Source organism: Athene cunicularia (genome assembly GCF_003259725.1).
Source record: "Athene cunicularia isolate RWA chromosome 12 unlocalized genomic scaffold, athCun1 chr12_part1, whole genome shotgun sequence".
NCBI classification, from domain to species: domain Eukaryota; kingdom Metazoa; phylum Chordata; class Aves; order Strigiformes; family Strigidae; genus Athene; species Athene cunicularia.
In genome coordinates this window covers 7872252-7891853 of record NW_020799116.1, presented here as the reverse complement: position 1 = coordinate 7891853, position 19602 = coordinate 7872252, and the positions used below count along the sequence as shown (strand labels likewise).

Below are 19602 nucleotides of genomic sequence, written 5' to 3'. Positions count from 1 at the left end.
CGTTTTCGGCCGAAAACGCTCACCAAGCCCCATTCTGAGAAAAAGCAAGCACGGAGGACGAGAATCGCTGTTGCCCTGCATAGCGTTCCGGGCAGCGCGGAGGATGAGCTGGTTCAATGCCTCGCAGCTGTCCAGCTTCGCCAAGCAGGCGCTGTCGCAGGCCCAGAAATCTATCGACCGGGTGCTGGACATCCAGGCCGAGGAGAGCCCCTGGCCCGACGCCGTCATCCCCGACTACGGCGACGGTAAGCGTGTGCGACGGGGGCAGCCCTGGCCATGCCCCCAGCCCTCCGTGTGGGGCCGGCTGTGCCGCCTGGCCTCCCGGCCTCCGGCCCGGCCCTTGCAGCGGGCTCGGCCGGGGCGGCGCCTTCCCCTCACCCTTCCCTGTCTCAACCCTTAACCCGGGGCGGTGGGTTACACTTGGGGCTCTTGAACCAGCCCTCCCTGTCCAAAGCCCGTCTGCAGTGCCTGTGGTACTCGTCGGTCCCCCCTCACAGGCGAGGGAGGGATAACATTGACAAAAAGCTGAGGAAACCTCAGCAGCGCACGCAGGACCTGGTGGTTGTCACCAGTGTCCTGCTTTTGTTGCACGGGTAGCACTGCGCTTCATACTCGTGTTTCTTAAGGCGTTATTTTTGTTGCCAAGGGACTAATAGGTGATGAAAACATATTAAGTTTATAAAAAAGGGGAAGTTATGTTCCTTCAGGTGTGCATGGATTCACTCTTTGCGACAGTAAAAGTAGAACAGAAGCTGAAAATGTGGTCCGTGTAAGCTAATTGAAGTTTCCACTTTTTGTGGCGTTAAGTTCATAATCCTCCAACATCTATTGAAAGGAATGTGTTGGTGGAAAAATTGTCAGGGCTTGGTTATGAGGAAGTGTCTGCTTTGTACGTGTGCTAATGTAATGTAGAACCTGAAAGAATGACCAGTCCTAAGCTGCTGTTTGGAAACGAAGGAGCAAAAAAGAGCCCTCTCGTTGCAAACATTTTTTTGCCATAAATAACACCTTAAAGATAATGAAGAAAAGGATGGTAAGCTAAGTCATCTGGAATCTGTGTCTTTATTGCAACTATATCTGGAAGATATGTGTGTATTTGTAGGAGGAGGTTATTTCCACGTATAGCCACAGCAGAATTAGATTTTTGAAAACTGAAAGCTGTAACAATTGAAAGTGCTTTCTAGGTTGATTTCTCAGAAAAGTGTAGGGTCAGTTTTGCATGTCTTCATCCCTTTGTGGGAGCAAGGGCTTGGCAGTAACTTACTCCAGTGACATCTTAAATTACAGGAATTGTTTATAAAAGATTGTGTCATGCTTAGTTTCTTAAAGCTTCAGAGTTGCCTGAAGCTTTTTTAAATTTAGTTTATATCTTAGTATTCGTAGTAGTTGTGTAATTTATAAGGAGAGCAGCAAAGATCAGCCTGCATCTGTTTTTCAGGGAATGTTTTTAAAATTAGTCAGTATTTTCTGAATGTTACAGTTCACTCACAGGGCTTTTTCTGTAGCTATTGAATCACAGACAAGGTAGTAATAAATCAGATGTTTGTGATATTTTTGGCGGTGAGAGCAGTAATTATCTGAATTTGAGATCTTGAGGCCAGTAGCTGTCAACACTTTCTGAAAGGGGTAGTCTGCTTTAAATATTGTAATTCAGTGGTTTGTAATAGATGCTGCTGTATAAAGTGAGCTTGTTTTTAAGTAGCCTGAAATATTTACATTATCCAGGTTATGTTTGTAGGTACAAAATAAAATTGGGGATTTTTAAATTTATCTTTCTTGCTTGGGATACTACTAAAATTTGATTCTGAAGTTCTTACTAACCTTCCTGTTGACAAGTCCTGGAAAACCTGAAGAAATGCAATAATAGGAACTGTTGATGTTGTTTCAGGGCAGCTTCAGAACTCATCAGTTTGGTATTTCTCCACGGGAGAAGAAAACTATTATCTTAGCTGGGCTGCTGACAATTTGTATTGTCAGCTTTGTGCTGTTGCTTGGTTTGAAAGGAAAAATATGTCACAAACTGAAAGGGCGAGAACCCTTCTTACAATGTAAATTCTACAAATGTTTAAAACTTTTCCCCGGTTTTCTGTAATAGTGTGTGACATGTTTGTCTGTGTGCAACTGGCAGATAACTTTTAAGACCTAGTAATTGTTTCCTCCTTTTGTAATCTGTGTAATTCTCTCCTTTTTAAACTACAGTTTTTCAGATTGTTTTGCCTAGCTTGCTCTCACTGTGGGAAGCAGGAGGTCACGTTCTTTTTTGCTTGTTTCCTTTGCAAAGGAAATGCTTGCTTTTTGTACCCAAAGATGCTTCAGATTTGCCCTTATAGCTTTCAGAATGCTGTGTGGCTTGTTTTCCCTTCCCAGACACTTCTCCCTATCTTTTTCTGAAATTGTCACTCTTGGATTTGCTGGTGTAATTTGTGTATGTTTTCACTTATGTTGCTGTTTATGCTTTGTCTAAAAATCAGTTCCAAGCTTTGGAAAGAAGTAGTAATGAAAACGATGCTGTTTGTGATCATGTATAATATTAACTTTCAAGTTACATGATACTGAAAACATTTTTTTCTGAACTGTTGCATCTAAAAAGACAAATATTGGCAAATAATATGTTTTAAATGTTCTTGGTCTATCTCTTTTTTTATTGTTTTAGGAACAAATTCTCTCATAAGTGGAGGATGGGATACATCTTCCTGGGGCTTAAGTTCAAATACAGAACCACAGAATCAGCCAATATCGCCAACAGCAATCACTAAGCCAGTGAGAAGGACGGTAGTAGATGAATCTGAAAACTTCTTCAGTGCCTTTCTCTCTCCAACAGACGTTCAGAGTATACAGAAAAATCCAGTGGTGTCCAAACCTCCAGCCAAATCACAGCGACCCAAAGAGGAAGTGAAAAGCACTTTAAAGGAGTCTCAGCACCCCAGTCAACTGGAAGTACCAGTGACGACAGAGGCAGAAGTAAAGGATTCTTCTGTAGCTGTCCTAGTGGACTTGAAAAACCTCGATATTCCCAAGGAGAAATCAGAAGAGAGTTCTGTGCTGAAGTCTAATGCTAAGCCTGAAGAAAGCACAAATGAAGTTACTGACAAAAACGTGTCGGCTCTAAGTTTGGAAGCACCTGAAGATGCTCTTAACGAAAAATCCAGTGTAGGAGGGGATGGGAGGGGAGGTGTTCGGGATAGCACTTCACAGCCCCTTAATGCAGGTACAAAAGATGTGAGTTTGGAAACTAAGGAACGAAAGACTGAGGACAGGCAAAGCAATACACCATCACCTCCAATTAGCACTTTCTCCTCGGGGACATCCACAACTAGTGATATTGAAGTTCTGGACCATGAAAGTGTAATAAGTGAGAGCTCAGTAAGTTCAAGACAAGAAGCTGCAGATTCAAAATCCAGTCTTCATCTAATGCAAACATCATTTCAGCTTTTATCTACATCTGCCTGTGCAGATTATAATCGTTTAGATGACTTCCAAAAAATGACCGAGAGCTGCTGCTCCTCTGATGCTTTTGAAAGAATTGATTCGTTTAGCGTACAGTCTTTAGATAGTAGAAGTGTAAGTGAAATAAATTCAGATGATGAGTTATCAGGAAGGGCTTCTGCTTCAGCATCTGTCGCTGTCAGTCATTCTGCACCAAAGACAGAAATGGTTGATGCCCTGAAAAATAAATCTGAAAATTTGAATGACACTTCTGTTTTACATGCTGAGGAAGCTGAGATGGAAGAGAGCGGGAGAAGCGCGACCCCCGTTAATTCTGAGCAGCCAGATATTTTGGTTGCTACTGTGCAAACTGTTGAAGAACAGACTGTGAATGAGGAGACTGAGCCGCTGCAGCAGGATGCTGTTGAAAAATTGTTAGAAGAGGACACTGAAAAGCAAGAGCTTAAAAAGGTAACTGTAAAATTTTTTTTGCAAACACATCCTTTAATTACAAGTGAAATTCCTATCATCTCCTTATATAGGTATTATCTTCACTTTATATGAACAGATTAATTGTTGCTGAACTACCTTACCTTATAGAAAACTGTCCTTGATCTGCAGTGGAAGAACACTGGTGAAATTTATGGTTAAAGAGTTTTGGATTTCACCTAACCAGCGTAGTTACCGTTACTGTGAATTGTGAGTAGTGCTAGCAAACAGGAAGCCTTGATAAGTCAAATGTGTTATTTTAATTCTTTGGTATATTTTTTTTTTTTCTCTGAAGGGTGGAGGAGATTCCTTGAATTATTTTGATTTGAACTGTGGAAGTACAAGGCTTTAGTATTTCAGCAATTATCAAGATAGTATTTTGCAAGCATTTTTTTCCACAGACTTAAAAACTGTCCAAATTTTATTACGTTCTAGGAGCATTATTCATGTTCTATGAGGACAGCAGTAGTGTAAATAAGTCCGTTTTGCTAGATAAATTAATGTTTGTTTTTTAGCAGAGATAGTCTTTACTTTTTAAAAGAAGGTACACTGGGCTTTTAATGAAGAAGATAAGTATAGTTATGAATAGTGAATAGATTAAAAGAAATTTGTATAGCTGGTTTAGATAGATGGAATGACTGGAAATGTGATGAAGTAGGGTATTCAAGTGTATGGGAGCCCAAACTGGAGCTTTCAAGCAGTGTGTTTTGTCCAGGTCTGCAAAGATAGTTGGCACTATTTCCTTTCTCCATTTCCTTGGTCACCTTCCTGTCCCTTTGTTCTTGTTTTTAACTTATGAGCTCCTTTGACATGTGTTTTGCTCTGTTTCTTTGCGTTTTGCTTTGCTTATAGTCTGTGCATAATATGTGACATGATTTTCCCTACTCCTGGCTTTGCCCTGTAGTCATGTTTGCAACACTGATGGTGTTTCTCATAGCAATAAAGGAAAAGCAATTGCTTGTGGCAATTCATAAAACCCTGATGTCATCTGTTTTAAGGAAAACATTTGTTTTGTGTGTAAATCTTACAGAATGTCAGTGTAAATTCCTTAGCGAACTCCAAAGCCATGGACTATTATCTGTAAGTTTTCCTAACTTAAATGGTTACACATCGTGGGAAATAGAAAACCAGCAAATTTTGTCTTTCGTTGTCTGTATTGAACTACATTTATAGAATCTGTTTAATTATTTAAATATTTGTGTATTTGCATGTATGTTTGTGTCATTTCTCTATATTTAACTTTCCAAAACTTGGTATTAAGAAACGATTTTGATGATGTAAGAGCTCTTGACCCTGTCTGAAACTTTTCTTCCTTCATCTGATGCTGTTTTGCTGTTTTGTGCTAACCTTTCACAGAAGAGACCTTATTCTGTAAAGAGTGCTATAAGGAGCACTGGGAGTCTTAGCGGTTAATGTTAGCTATACTTTTATAGGCTATCACCTCTGTTTAAAAACTTCATTTATAATTAAATATAACTGTTGATGATTTTGTTGAGGGACTTAGCTGAGCCACATGTGCTTCCTTGGTAGGATTTCTACGCCTGTAGAAAACAGGTGTCTTGTGCTTAGATATTGCTTAGTTCTAAATTAATGTGGCTAAACCACGGTAATTTTCACTGACTTTTACCTCAAATTCCTAGAAACATTGACAAGTTCAGCTTTAAATAGTGTTGGGAGGGAATGGTGGGGGGAAAGGGGAAGCCTGCCCCTCTTGTGTTTTAATTGTCCCATTCATCTGATCTTTATCTGTAAAAACATTGTCCAGATGATTGATTCATTAACTGAGAAACTGGAGAAGAGGGAAATACAGTTATTAAGTACTAGTAAAGAAAAGGCGCGCCTGGAAGAAGCTTATGATAACCTAAAAGAGTAAGTATGAAAATAAACACAGTAGTGGGTGTAACTGTAATTTTACTGTAATACAATCAGTAGACAATATTGTAAAACAAGTAGATTTATAACTAGAACAAAGGCTGCAAGGGATGTGCACTGTTTGAGAAAGGTGGAAATAATGATTGCATGTGCTGTGATGGTATTCTTTAAAGCCACACTCTTTCTTGGGGCCAAAATCTCTTTTTGGGAAAAGGATAGCGAAAGATTTTTCAGTAAGCAAGCAGTAGGAATGACACACAGATGTGTACAGTCAGACTTGATTATTAATAAAGACCTTTGTTATAAGACTGCATTGAGCTACTAGGGGACACTGAGTTTTCTGATACAGATGGATAAACTTGATTTACTAAGTAATTTGCTGACTAAAATGTAGTCAGTGAAGATGTGGTAGAAGGGCTGGTTGTAGGGGGAAAACCTGAATTCATTATTTAATTCAGTTAAAAGAAAAAGGAAATAAGAATTTGGATTTACTAGTTTATTGATCAAATATCAAGTTTAAAAATTTACACAAAATATGTGAAGGCATCATTTAATGACTAAATTGATTTTACCTTAAAAATACATTTAATCATTTGCCCTGTGTATGATACAGACTGGTTAATCAGAAAGAAATTGATAAAGGGGCAAAACATTTAAGGTGTAAATCAAGCATTTCATTGTTTTTGTGGGTAAATTACTGAATTAATGAAGATCTTTAATTAGTGCTTCTAATGTGGCTGTGGTTTTTTGACTTCTGGTTAACACATGTAAAATAAACCCAAAACCCCCATTTTGAAAGTATTTAAGACAGCCTGTTACAAACTGCTTGGAATGTCACATAACCGTGCAACTGTTCTGAAATGTTAATTTTAAATGTAGTGAGATGTTTAGAATGAAAGAAGAGAGCAGTAGCCTTTCATCTCTTAAAGAGGAGTTTGCTCAGCGAATTGCAGATGCTGAAAAGAAGCTCCAGCTAGCCTGCAAAGAAAGAGATGCAGCTAAAAAGGTAATGTGGCTTTTTAGTGAAATGAATACTTATTATTTTAGAACACAGTTAAATTTATTGAGGTAAATTAATAAAAATTAAGCTAGGGAAAATCATGAGACTGACAGGTGCTATCTCATGGTATTAGTAGTGAGGAAGCTGATTCTAGCCTCCCAGGCTGCTTGTTATTTCTTTGTGTTGACACATGTATTCTTGCAGCTGTGTTGCAGACCAAGTTAGGGAACACATTTAAGTTAAAGTTAGTCTGGTTTTAGGAAAAAAAAGTTCTAATGTCTGCTCTCATTTTCCTTGTGCCATATATGTGTTTGCATGGGTGTGATGGAGAAGAATGGCCTGGGGATGTTGGGGGAGTAGTGAAGAATGGGAATGGCTTCTGTAGAGGATTAACTGGTAGGAAAATTAAGGACTGATGATAGACTAGTTTGGAATGAGCAAAGAAGTCTGCTGCAGCACAAGTTTATGGAGTTTAAATGTTCTTGACCTGGTATCACAGCATTATATTTCTCTAGCTTATTGCTAGTCTGCAACAAAAACTCAAATCTGTAACTGGAAAAAAAAATATTTTTCAAAGTTGTTTTGTCACTGTATGTGTCACTGTGTTGGCACAGTAGTAAATTGAAATAGGAAAATTATCTGATAACTGTGTGTGAATATAACTGGCTTTATTGCAAAAGTTTAAAGTATAGAAAGTGGAATTGGAAGGAGGGGTTAGAACAGATTGTACAGAGAATTTACGGAGTCTCAATCCTTGGAGGTTTTTAAAACTTGATGGAATAAGGCTCTGAGCAATCTGATTTGATCAGATAATCTCAAGTTCCCTTCCAACTGAAATTGTTTTCAAAGAAAAGCCTTTTGAGAGGAAGGGGAGAAGAAAAAGGTGATCAGTGTGTGTTTTTCCCCTAAATATATTTTAATAAATGATCTTAAGTATTTTATCCTATTCTTTAGGAAGTAAAGACTATTAAAGAAGAATTGGCTACTAGACTTAATACCAATGAAACTGCTGAATTACTGAAAGAAAAAGAAGAGCAAATCAAAGGATTAATGGAGGAAGGTGGGAATCAAAAATTTGTTAATTATAAAAAATTGTAGAATAATTTGAAATGTACTGCCTTCACATATGAGCCTTCTTTATATGGGAATAAATACAACATTTGAAGCATGTTCCATGTTCCTGAATATTTGAACCATTTAGTTTAATAGCGAAGAGCAACAGAAGGGATCAGTCAACTACAGATGGCTAGAGGGGTTCTTTCTGCAGTATGCAGTAAAAGGTGCTGTGAGATAAAACCAGCATGCAGTGCAACGCTCCATGTTCCATTCAGCAGAAATCTAAGTAGGGCATTGTTTAAGGTGTTTCAACAGTGTTTCTCTTACTGCTTTTAAATTTTGGAAGTAAAATATAGTTACTAAACAAACAGGTCATTTTGGGTTATTTTCCTGATGTGTTGAGCTCATTTGCTTGACGAGCTCATTTGCTTTACTTTCTAAGCCTTTCACTGCCTATCTTATCTCATTCTAGCTTAGTGTAGCAAGGTCATCTCAGGACAAGGTCAGATAAAACTTAAGATCTTGCATGAAAAAAATGTAAGAGTATTTCCATACGTATTTGATTATTATTTTCACAAGACTGAAGAACAGGGGGAGGTGTGAATAGAAAGAGTTCATTGAATAACAGCAGTATGTGCGAGCTTTATGTTTATTTTCTTTACAGGAGAAAAGCTTTCCAAACAGCAGCTGCACAATTCCAACATTATTAAGAAATTAAGAGCCAAAGAAAAAGAGAGAGAAAATACTAACACAAAACAGAACAAAAAAATTAAGGAATTGGAAGAGGAGTTGCAACATTTAAAACAGGTGAGATATTTGGTTGTGAGGTGGGGTTTTTTTCAAGATTTTTATAATAGCTGCAGAGTAGCCTTTTGGGGAGGCTCTAGACAGACTGATATCTTTTTCTGGGAGAATTCTCCGTTTCATATTACTGGAACACTGAGCTGTGATTTCAGAGCAGTTTAAAACTGAGGTCAGGTATCGTTCTAGCTGCTTGTTCGCACCTGCACTGCTGGCTATCAGGTGGGCTGACCACTTCAGTACACTAAATTTTAGGTGGAAAAACTGCACCAACAAAATTTAGGCAGTGGTTTTGCTCAGCTGGTTATTGAACCAAAAGCAGCAGACCCAGTATGAGGAAGTGTATGAAACTATGGTGAAGAGGAGCTCCCTCCTCTGGGGAAGATGGACATGCTCTGGGAAACAAAATCTTTCTCTTGGCAAAATGTTAGATGGGTTTAGCCGTTTTGTGTAACTTCATCCTGAATTGGTTGCCACGGTTGTCATTGTGCTCCAATGACGTTGTCTGCCCCATGCACTGGGATTAGTTTCATGCTTCTTGCTTGCACTCTCATAGGTGCTTGATGGCAAGGAAGACCTTGAGAAGCAACATCGAGACAGCATTAAACAACTGAATAGTGTTGTAGAGCGACAGGAAAAGGATCTTGCTAAACTGCAGGCAGAAGTGGAAGACCTTGAAGAACGGAACAGAAGTGTCCAGGCAGCACTTGACAGTGCTTACAAGTAAGCAGATCTTTGTGTGTCTGTCTTCAACCATAGATTCAGCTCCTGCGTCTATTTCTTGTGCAGGGCTTGTGAAATGTTAATATATGACAAAGTTATTTGCAAAGTCACTGTTGGCATTGTATAAACTGTAAAAAGCATTGCTGTTTTGTTTTGGTTTTTTTTTTTTCTTTCTTCCCCAGGGAACTCGCAGATCTTCATAAAGCTAACGCTACAAAGGACAGTGAGGCACAAGAAGCAGCCCTAAGTCGGGAAATGAAGGCAAAGGAAGAGCTTGGGTTAGCTCTGGAGAAGGCCCAGGATGAGGCACGACAGCAACAAGAAGCTTTGGCAATTCAGGTGGGTCTTAAATGCAGTGAATAAAATTTTTCATTGAACAAGTGAATGTACTCAGATGGTGTGTGCATCTGACGTAATGAACCAGATGCAATATAAGGTGGAACTCATTTTTGTGTACTTAGCAGATACCCAGTGTATTTCTTTCCTGTGAACTTTTTCGGTCTTTAGTGGTAGTTGTGCTAAGCTTTAAAATTTTAGTTTTGTTAAAAAATACTTCTAATTTTACATGTCTAAATCAAGGGACTTTGACAGGCTCTGTTAAGTTTGTAGTGCTCTTACCATGATGTAAAATTCAAGAAATTTAGTTGGACAAAGTTTTTAGTGATAGATAAATAAGTAACTATTTGTGTGAATGCAGAACTTAAGCCTTTAACTTGAAAACGGGCATACTCTGCTGGACAGTGTTTAACAATGGTATAGGACTGTAGCAATGAATAGGTGACGCTATTAATTTTGGCAAGAAACTAGTGATGACATCTTGTTTATTTAGGTGGCAGACCTGAGGCTAGCGCTGCAACGTGCAGAACAGCAGGCAGCAAGAAAAGAAGATTATTTACGCCAGGAAATCGGTGAACTACAACAGGTGCTATACCAAACAGATGATGCCAAATTGTGTCTGCAAGGAGGGCGGCTGAAAATGAAATACTACTGTGACATTAATAGCCTGAAAAAGAGGCATTGTTTTCCTGGTTACCTGCAGTATTTGTCCTGTGTAGAACAACAGTAAAAATATTGAAGGAAATGGGGTTTTAATCACATATTGAAAACAAAATTAGAATTTTTGTGATTCCTTTTAAATGTAATGCTATCCTTTTTAGCATAAAATGAAGTACAACCATTAGGATTATAATAATCTTCTAAAATTGCTAGCAAATTTGTTTTAAATGACTCTTTAGCTACTGTTTAATATTTTTCCTGTTCTTAAGGTCCAGAAGATAGATTGTTGCCAAAATGTTTCAAGTGATGTCCAGAGGGCTCTTGAAATGTAAATTTCTGGGCTGTTGCTCATTCATGTATCTAAAAATGTTAGGCTTCTGTCTTGGAATTTCAGGCTTTACTGTGAGTCTGAACATAAGAGTTCTAGAATGTAAAGCAACTGCTACGTGTGTAGCTGAATTCTGTATTGATCTTTTAATCTATCATATGATTTTAAAGCTTAATTATATTTAATTTGTGATTTCAGAGACTTCAAGAAGCAGAGAGCCGGAACCAAGAACTAAGTCAAAGTGTTACATCTGCTACACGGCCACTTCTCCGGCAGATAGAAAATCTGCAAGCCACGCTGGGAGCACAAACCTCTGCATGGGAAAAATTGGAAAAGAATCTTTCTGACAGACTTGGTAAGAGGTTTTTAGCTTTTACTGAACAGTGAGGCTCTTGATGAGGATGGGAGATGGCTGAAGGTAAATGAAAAGGCTTGACACTTACCCAGAGCGTGGATGGTGGGTCAGGAGGGATGAGCACAAAATGCTTATCTGTAAGGAAATGGTGTGTTGGGGTATTCTGCCAAGGTTCTTGGACGGGTAATTCACTGATTCTCTTTAAAACACAGTGTGTGAATTTAAGATTGTAAGATAGAGGTGTTAAGGTGTACATGTCCTTACAGTATCTAAAGGAAGGATGGACATTGAGACCCTGGAAATACCTCAGCATTTTCAGTTGTCAAGCTTGGTGCTTAGATTCTGTATTGTAAAGTTTTGAATCATTTACTTACCTAACTGCATAGGTAATGAGAAATAGATTTGTTGATACAGTAGTAATCTAGTATTTTAAATGAAAAATGCATAGAATGCCCAAAGGTGGACCCAGAGAAATTACCATTTTTCTGGAGGTACTCTGTAGTTGTATATTGCATTCTGAAAGAGTATGAAGTCTTGTTCTGCATTGCTTTATTTCCCTAACTGTATGGTGACAAATGTTTAGTTTGTTTTACAGCAGAAAACAGTTCTGGGGTTGTTTTGGTAATGTTTGGGTTTTCTTTAAAAAGAAAAATTAATTTACTCTAAAAAAATTGAAATTCCATTTTGATGCTTAAATAATTGGCCCATGTTACAGGTGTTTGCTCAAAAAAGTTAAATTCAATGTTTTTCTTAATATTAGGTGAGTCTCAAACTCTTCTAGCAGCAGCTGCTGAGAGAGAACGAGCTGCTACAGAAGAACTTCTTTCTAATAAAATTCAGATGTCTTCTACTGAATCTCAGAATAGTCTTTTAAGGCAAGAAAATACACGCCTTCAGGCTCAGCTGGAAGTGGAGAGAAGCAGGCTGAAGAAGATGGAAAATGAAAACAGTAGGTGAGTTGCATTATTGGTTAACAGTGTCTCTTTAAAACTGTAGAGAAATGGAGTAAACTGCCTTTTAGGTAACCCTGTGCAGCAGATCTCTTTGCAATGTGGAAGACTTGGTTCTGTTGGGTGATATGACTGTGCAGAATGACAGCTATTGATAAAGCTGCCCAGCTTGTTAAGGGTATTTTGTTTCATGCTAAAGATTATCTGAAGTATATTACTTTCATAATGTTTTAAAGCCTTGAAGCTATGTTTGTTTTAAAAGTATGTGAATCTTAAGTAAACACGGAATACTTATTTACTCACTTGCTGTACCTTTTCTTTTCTCAATGTAGGTATGAGGTTGAACTAGAAGGACTCAAAGATGAGTATGCAAAAACGTTGGAAGATGCGAAGAAAGAGAAGGTATTGCTTACTTCAGCTTTAAGCTATGCTATCATTGCTTTCTGAGCTAGCAGGAGTTAACAACCTGTATTTATTTTTGTAGACGCTGCTAGCTACTCAGTTAGAAATGGAGAAGATGAAAGTTGAACAGGAAAGAAAGAAGGCAATTTTTGTGCAAGAAGCAGCAAAGGAGAAGGTACCAAAACCTAACATTTCTGTTCAATTTTACTGATACTATCATTATTTTAGTAGGTATCTAGAACCTGAAATTGTCATAAGCAATAAAGTGGACTTAGAGCAGTACAGTATGTACTTGTCAGCTTGGGCATTAGGGACTTAGCTTTTTCTTTGTTGTGACTGCTTTTTATTTCTAGTGAAGCGAGTGCTTGTGTGATACTCACTGAAATGAATCTTGAACAGTAGTTTATATAACCTGAGAAGAGATAAAATGGAGATGATTGGTTTGATGTTTTTTTTGGATGCTCTTGGATTCTTTTTCTTCTGAAGATACTTATTTTCTTTGCTTAGTGGAAGCAATGCTAGTAGTCTGAATTCCTGCTTTGCGTTTCAGATGACTGTGCGTAATGTCCAGCTTAAGCCTAAGTCACAGAACAGTCCTCAATAGCCAGTAACTTCGTTAAGGCTGATTAGCAGCTGATACTCAAGTGAAACTGTTTCTATTACTGCTTTCTTACCATCTCCAGTTCTAAAATCCAAGTGCTTTATTCTTCAGAGGCTAGCATACTTTCAGATGGTGCTGGTAAAAAGAGGTTAGTTTGGAAGGTATGTCAGTAAGGCATTAGCATGTGAGAAATCTCAGAATTGAATTAATACTTTTTAAATTAAGTGTACTAACATGCATTCTAAAAAGAGACATGTTTCTGAGTTGAAGATATTCTTCATGAGATAAATTTAGGCATACAAAACTGCCTCTCAATCTTCCTTGGCTACCTGAAGTTCTTTTAGTGTAATTTGCAACTTCTGTCTTTGTTTCCTGAAAAGTCTGTGGATTTGAATGTAGGCTAGAAGTGTTAGTAGCACAGTAATTTTTCATTGTTGAACTTTCATATGTTTTAGGGAGGGGGAAGGGGAAAGATTATCTGTCACACTTCTGTAATTGTTGATGGAAAAGGGCAGTCTGTTCTTTATGGAATCTGTCTTTGACCATCTTGTAAAGTTTTTTCTTTATCTAACTGGTGATGTATGTGGGTGTGGTTTTTTTTTTTTAAGGATCGGAAGTCATTTACGGTTGAAACTGTTTCGAGTACTCCAACTATGTCACGCTCTAGTTCCATAAGTGGAGTGGACATGGCAGGTCTTCAGACATCTTTCCTCTCACAGGTATCACATATTAGTTACATAGGCTTTTTTTGACAGGCTGCTTGCTGCTTTCTTAAAAAAAATATTATTAATGTAGAAAATAACTCTTGGTAGAGTATGTTGGCCTTAGACAAGGTAATTCCTATGTAAAAATGTAAGCAGGCTTCAGATAAGATGTCTGTAACTGTAGAAAGACAGTGTGAAACTACATCTTCTATTGCAGAGTGATATCTACATGTACAGGTGCTGAGTTCATGTAGAAGAATTGAATAACACTAGTAGGAGTCAAATTGGTTTATTTTTGCTAGCAGTCTTGGTTTGGGGCACAACCCTGTCCCCTAAGCGGTGTCATTGACTGGTGTGGTCTGTGTGGAGTCTGCTGCTTTCCTGTGGATATGGCTATTGGTGTCCAAGTTAAATGACAGTTGTATAGGTGACACGAGAACTTGCCAGTAAGGAGCTATCTTAAATTGCATCTATTCACCTTAAGCTTTTGTTTATAACCAAACTTTAAGCATTGAAATGCTTGTCTAGTGGCAGTATAATTTTAAATCTGAAATGAAATAATACTTTGAGAGAAGGAAGATTCCAAAGGGTGCACATCTTTGTTTAATTTTATACTTCTCTAACCTTTTGTTTATAGGATGATCCTCACGATCACTCATTTGGGCCAATAACTACTGGTGGGAGCAATCTTTACGATGCTATAAGGATGGGATCAGGTTCAAGTATAATTGAAAACCTTCAGTCACAGCTAAAACTAAGAGAAGGAGAGATTTCACATCTACAGGTACTGTAGTTAATCTTAACCAAACATAGCATTTATAAGTGTAAATGCTAATGCTCTCAATATCTATTCTAAGTTTATATTCAAGATAAAATATACGCAATCAATTTTAAATTCAGAAAGCTTGGTCCCTCTCCTCACAGTGGAGTGCATTCACTCTTCTATCTTTCCTTAATGACTGTTCTATTAACCAGGATGGTCACTGGAGAGGTATGTGTAGGGAAGAGCAAGAGAAGGATTTGTTCCTTCCTTTTTTGTTTTGGTAAGGACCTATCCAGGAAACTGAACTTGTCTATCTGAAAAAGAAGAAAAACACATGATTGATCAGATTTGAAGAGAAAATGAGAGTGCTTCCAGGGTGTGCTGTTTCATAGTCTGGCTTAAGAAAAAGCCTTAATTACTTTATCAAAATATTTTGATGCAGTGTTTTATAAATATGGTAAATTCTTTCATTCTAATCATTAAGTGTTTACCTTAGCTTGAAATTGGAAGCCTTGAGAAAACTCGATCAATAATGGCAGAAGAACTGGTGAAATTAACAAATCAAAATGATGAACTTGAAGAAAAAGTGAAGGAAATACCAAAATTACGTGCACAGTTAAAGGTAAGTGTCTTTCTGAAGTAAAATTCATGGGTTTGTGTTTTTTTTAGGAATACCCCTATGAATTTAGGACTGGATTGAAATCTGTCCCTAATCATAAATGACTGAAGAGTCCTGGGGTGTTGTCTTTCATATAGTAGAATATGAAAATGCCTACTCCATGACTACGTGGTCACTTCAAAATCCACTCATTAGGAATACGCACCGTGCATAAGATTGCGTGCTAAATCAGGGAGAGAACATTTTTTTGTTTCTCTCATTTAAGACACTTGTCTGGAAGTAGTCTTTTTATAGGAAAGGAGTGTTTTGATAAATAGTGAGGATTTAGGAGAGTTTGTTGCAGAAGTTGAATGAGTGTGCAGTACTGATAAAGGTAATAGGACAATTACTTTAATCCTCTGAATGTGTAAGAACTCGAAATATTGGAAATAGTTTTTGGACGGATTTTGGAAATTATCATTGTTCTTTAAATGCAGAATGTTACATTTCCTGGTGAAACATTTCACAAACTGGTGATTCCTGTATTAAACTTGGTGCAGTTTGGTAAATGTTTTTTAATGCTTATAGCAGTTGAACTTCAAGGTGCTTCAGTATATCCTCTGAAGCCAGCACAAATTCTTTGTAGTCAAGGATCTTTGTCTTTGGAATATCTTCATTTTATATCTGGAGTATAATTCTAGCCATACTTAGAGAGTCAAAGCATAAAGTATTTTTGAAGAGTTCACTATGTGCTTCATTGTAAAGTAGTTACCCTTTGATAAAATAATGCTGCCTTATTTTCCCTAGTACACAAAACAATATCCTAGCAGCAGCATTTTTTAAGTTGAAAAACAGTTGGATAACAAACTCCATGTCCTTTCAGGATTTGGATCAAAGATATAATACAATTCTTCAGATGTATGGAGAGAAAGCAGAAGAAGCCGAAGAACTCCGACTGGATCTTGAAGATGTGAAAAACATGTACAAGACTCAGATAGATGAACTTTTAAAACAAAGACAAAATTAATTCCTGCTGGAGCTCTTAAAGTTATATGATAACAGATTGTAAAGATAATGGTTTATGTAAATGCTGAATTTAAGTGTCTTGTAAAAAAACCTCACTGTATTATAGAAAGCGTGACTATATAATAGAGTTCATATGCTGACAAAAAAAATCAAGGCTTTAAGTGTCTCGTACTGTCTGCAGTTAAATTATTTGTGCAATATTTAAATTTTTTTTCTCAGTTGTCCCTTTATTTAAGTTTTTGCTAAATAGTGGACCATTTTACTTGTAAACAGAAGCAGAAATGGTGATTGTTACCTTGTGAGACCAGCGCTGGAAGGCATGAGTTTTACTAAAGTAGCCCTGGATTCATAAACTCTGTATATCTATGAAAAAAAACATTGGAAGTCTTTTTTAAGAGTTGTTAATAGGATTTTTTTCTAAAATCTCATTAGTAAATTTTTAATAACAGAATACCAGTGGCTTGCTATCTGGAGCATAATTTTTATGACAGGAAAATCTTGTATTTGTACTCTAACATCTGCACATGTTAGGATGATAATTCTCTATTCTTAGACAAATAAGATTAGTCTGACTACACTAAGACATCTAAGCAGAGTGTGAGACTCATGAGACTATAAATTACAGCTTCATCTTGTCTGTTGCTTGTGTTGTCTCAGGAGCTGTCTAGAGACAGTGGCTCTGCTTGTAATTTTAAATGTGTTCAACTTCTAACACCAGAAATCTGAATTATTTCATATTCTAGATTTGAATGCTGATTTTTAACAGTAGTTCGAACAGAAGAATGCAGAAAAGTGATTTTTCTTTTTCTTTTTTTTTTTTTTAATTGCTGCTGCTCTCATGATTCCTTGTATATAAGTAGCAAGGTTGACTTTTTTGCAAACTTGTACTGTGACTTAATATAGGTTTCAAGCAAGTCTCTAGTGGCTGCAAAGTATTTCTCATGCCATTCTTTAAGCAAGGTATTGGTCAAATAGCATCTATGTGGCATGAAGTTTAGCTGCATTTTCGGTCATGTCAGAGGAAATGTTTGTATCGGACCCTTGGGAATGCTGAGAATTGGGGGAAGAAGCTTGCGTCTTCCTCTGCATTCCAGAGAGCAAATATTTTGTGACATCTCAACTGTAGCCATAATAGGTACTCGTGTGAAATACTCGGCAGTTGAAATTCTTTGCTTATCATACTGTTGCCTCTGTTGTGAGAGGTTTTTTTCTCCTCTGTGCGTTGTAATTTGTGTTAGAAAACTCTGTTCCTGCTTGTGTATTCAGTGGCCTGAGAGAGGCAAAGCCTGGGAATGATGAGAAATTGCTTATGGAGAAAAGCCTTTCAGTAATAAGACTTTCCTACAGGCGTTAGGGATTTATTCCTCAGTGGGAGAGCAGTTGGTCACTGAAGTTACACAGGCAAGGGTATGTTTGGAAGAGCCTAGTTCAGTTTGAGATTCAGGCAGTTATTATGAGGATTTCAATAAAGCCATAGAGCAAGAACACTAAACTTTGTCTTAACTCGCCATCTGTCATAGAATCTTTAACTGTTTTAATAAGATAAAAGACTTTTTTTTTATGGGGAGGTGGGAAATAACTACCCTCTTACTGTCTTAGTTTCATTTTTGGAAACCACGGTGAAACCATTTTTCTTCTAAAAATACTTTAGAATTTAACTTTTTGCCTTCATGAAGCATGGTTGGTTGCTCTAAGTTTCAAAAAAACCCAATCAACACCCGCCCCCCTAACCCTCTCACAAAATAACCCCAAAATCACACCCCCTATAAAAACACTTGTTGGAACTTACTGTTTTGCTGTGTTAGAATTATGATGTGCCAATGTTAGCAGTTCAGCCTTTTCTAAAAAGAAGAAAGCAACTCTTTGTGATGATCAAAGATTAGAATTTATATTCAGCTTTTATCTACTGCAGCAAATCAATACATTGCTGATTTTCACCATTTTTTTTTACGGTCTTGGTAGACAAACACAGCACTCCATTTAAAAAAAAAAATCCTTTGAACTTTTATGTGGACCTATTGCTGCTAGTGCTTTTGAAGGTAACACTTCCTGCATTAATGTGTGAGTCGATACTCCTCAAGGGCTGACACAGGTGCAGTTTTGAGTACGTCTTGGACTGTTGGGTTTTCAGGAAGAGGTTAGGTAAATGGGAAATTTTAACATGCAGTCAGCATTAACTGTTTTAGATATAAAAGCATTTGTCAGAGTATTAGATTTTTAAATTTTACAAAAGTAGGTGTAGATACTTGTATTGACTATTTTTGGATTCTTTATTCCTGTTCAGTGCAACCTTTATTATCACATAAGAAACAGATGGCCTACTGTGTCTTAATTATTAAAGCCTTAGAAAACAAAGTGGCTGTTGGAAGGTAACGTAGACTTTAAAGTTTGGTTTGGTAATCTCCGATATAAATCTTACATGCTTGTTTGTGAAGAAACATTTATGTCTGCTCGGACACCTTAAGTTCATTGCTGTTGCTGACATTGCCTAGAAAAGTAACGTGGAAAATGGAAGGAGTTAGGTCAGAATGCCCACTTCTGTTTAACTTTATTATTTTAGAATATTCCTTCTGAAAACAACTAATTTATACCTCATTTTCTCTGCATATGCAAGTATGGAGAGATGCTCTTTAAAGGCTTACTCACAGCAAGCTGTTTTCCAGTTCCAGCTCTGTGGAAGGTGGATTTGGGCAAGGTGCAGACTGGGCTGGACCTCGCCTCTCGGCACGGTGTTGAATCCTGTATGACCAGAGGAGATGATGTTCAAAATCCCAGGTATCTGTACATGAGAGAGGGGGTTAGTTCCATTAATTTTTTTTGTCCTGCAATAAATTTGTTGCAATTTATGTACGTATGTTTTAATAAGGGCTATTTTGATCCTGAATATGAAACAAAATGGTTTATCGTATGGTGAAATTGGAACTTTGTTTTCTAGTTGTAAAATGTGTATAAACTGTAAAAAGCATGGGTCAGGGTAAAATAAAATTTTGTGCTAAGAGGGTGTTCTGGTTCTCTTTCAGAAAAGACTTAAAATAGTTTGGTGGTGGCTGGCTGCGTATGAACCTAGTGCTATGAAAGGAAGATACTGATGAAGTTGGAATTTATCAAACGTAGTTTGAGTTTAGAGTTACGAATGCCAGTTCCAATCTTGTGGTGTCATGGGTATTTAGGTACAAGAGGCTGGTTTATTTATAAAGGCGCCGCAGTAATGGGATTAAAGATAACGTGAAATTCAGGCTAATTTCCTTTCTTCAAGCAGAACCGCTTTCGGGGTCAGCCGTGTCGGTAGCGGGGCTCGGCGCTGCTGCGGCACCCGCCGTCGGCCCCTTCTCCTCCCGCGGGTTCCCCTGTCACGGGCGGCTGCACCCCATCTCCAGCCTGGAAACGGGGGGAGAGTTGGTGCCTGCGGCGCTTGTCCGAGCAGCAATGGGGTAAAACCGACGGGCGGTGCGGGTTGCCACCCCCGAGCCTGAGCGGCCCCTCCAGCGGGGCCGGGGATGGAAGTTCCCGGA

The 19602-nt window shown here is 37.9% G+C and overlaps 1 protein-coding gene across 2 annotated transcripts in view; it reads left to right on the top strand.

The window, feature by feature from the left end:
* The first annotated feature begins 92 nt into the window (after window positions 1–92).
* Window positions 93–19602, top strand: part of TMF1 (TATA element modulatory factor 1) — a 20207-nt gene continuing 697 nt past the window's right edge. Inside the window, exons 1-17 of one of the 2 annotated variants that reach the window (XM_026857219.1) lie at window positions 93–245; window positions 2654–3897; window positions 5681–5784; window positions 6667–6793; window positions 7742–7847; window positions 8508–8650; window positions 9201–9367; window positions 9550–9706; window positions 10197–10289; window positions 10890–11046; window positions 11807–11999; window positions 12329–12398; window positions 12481–12573; window positions 13608–13718; window positions 14341–14487; window positions 14963–15088; window positions 15948–19052. In XM_026857219.1, the coding sequence (XP_026713020.1) occupies window positions 104–245; window positions 2654–3897; window positions 5681–5784; window positions 6667–6793; window positions 7742–7847; window positions 8508–8650; window positions 9201–9367; window positions 9550–9706; window positions 10197–10289; window positions 10890–11046; window positions 11807–11999; window positions 12329–12398; window positions 12481–12573; window positions 13608–13718; window positions 14341–14487; window positions 14963–15088; window positions 15948–16091 (3324 nt within the window). In that variant the 5' untranslated portion in view covers window positions 93–103 and the 3' untranslated portion in view covers window positions 16092–19052. Of the gene's footprint in view, window positions 246–2653; window positions 3898–5680; window positions 5785–6666; window positions 6794–7741; window positions 7848–8507; window positions 8651–9200; window positions 9368–9549; window positions 9707–10196; window positions 10290–10889; window positions 11047–11806; window positions 12000–12328; window positions 12399–12480; window positions 12574–13607; window positions 13719–14340; window positions 14488–14962; window positions 15089–15947; window positions 19053–19602 lie in introns of those variants that run through there. The other variant, XR_003399267.1, reaches the window with a different exon arrangement.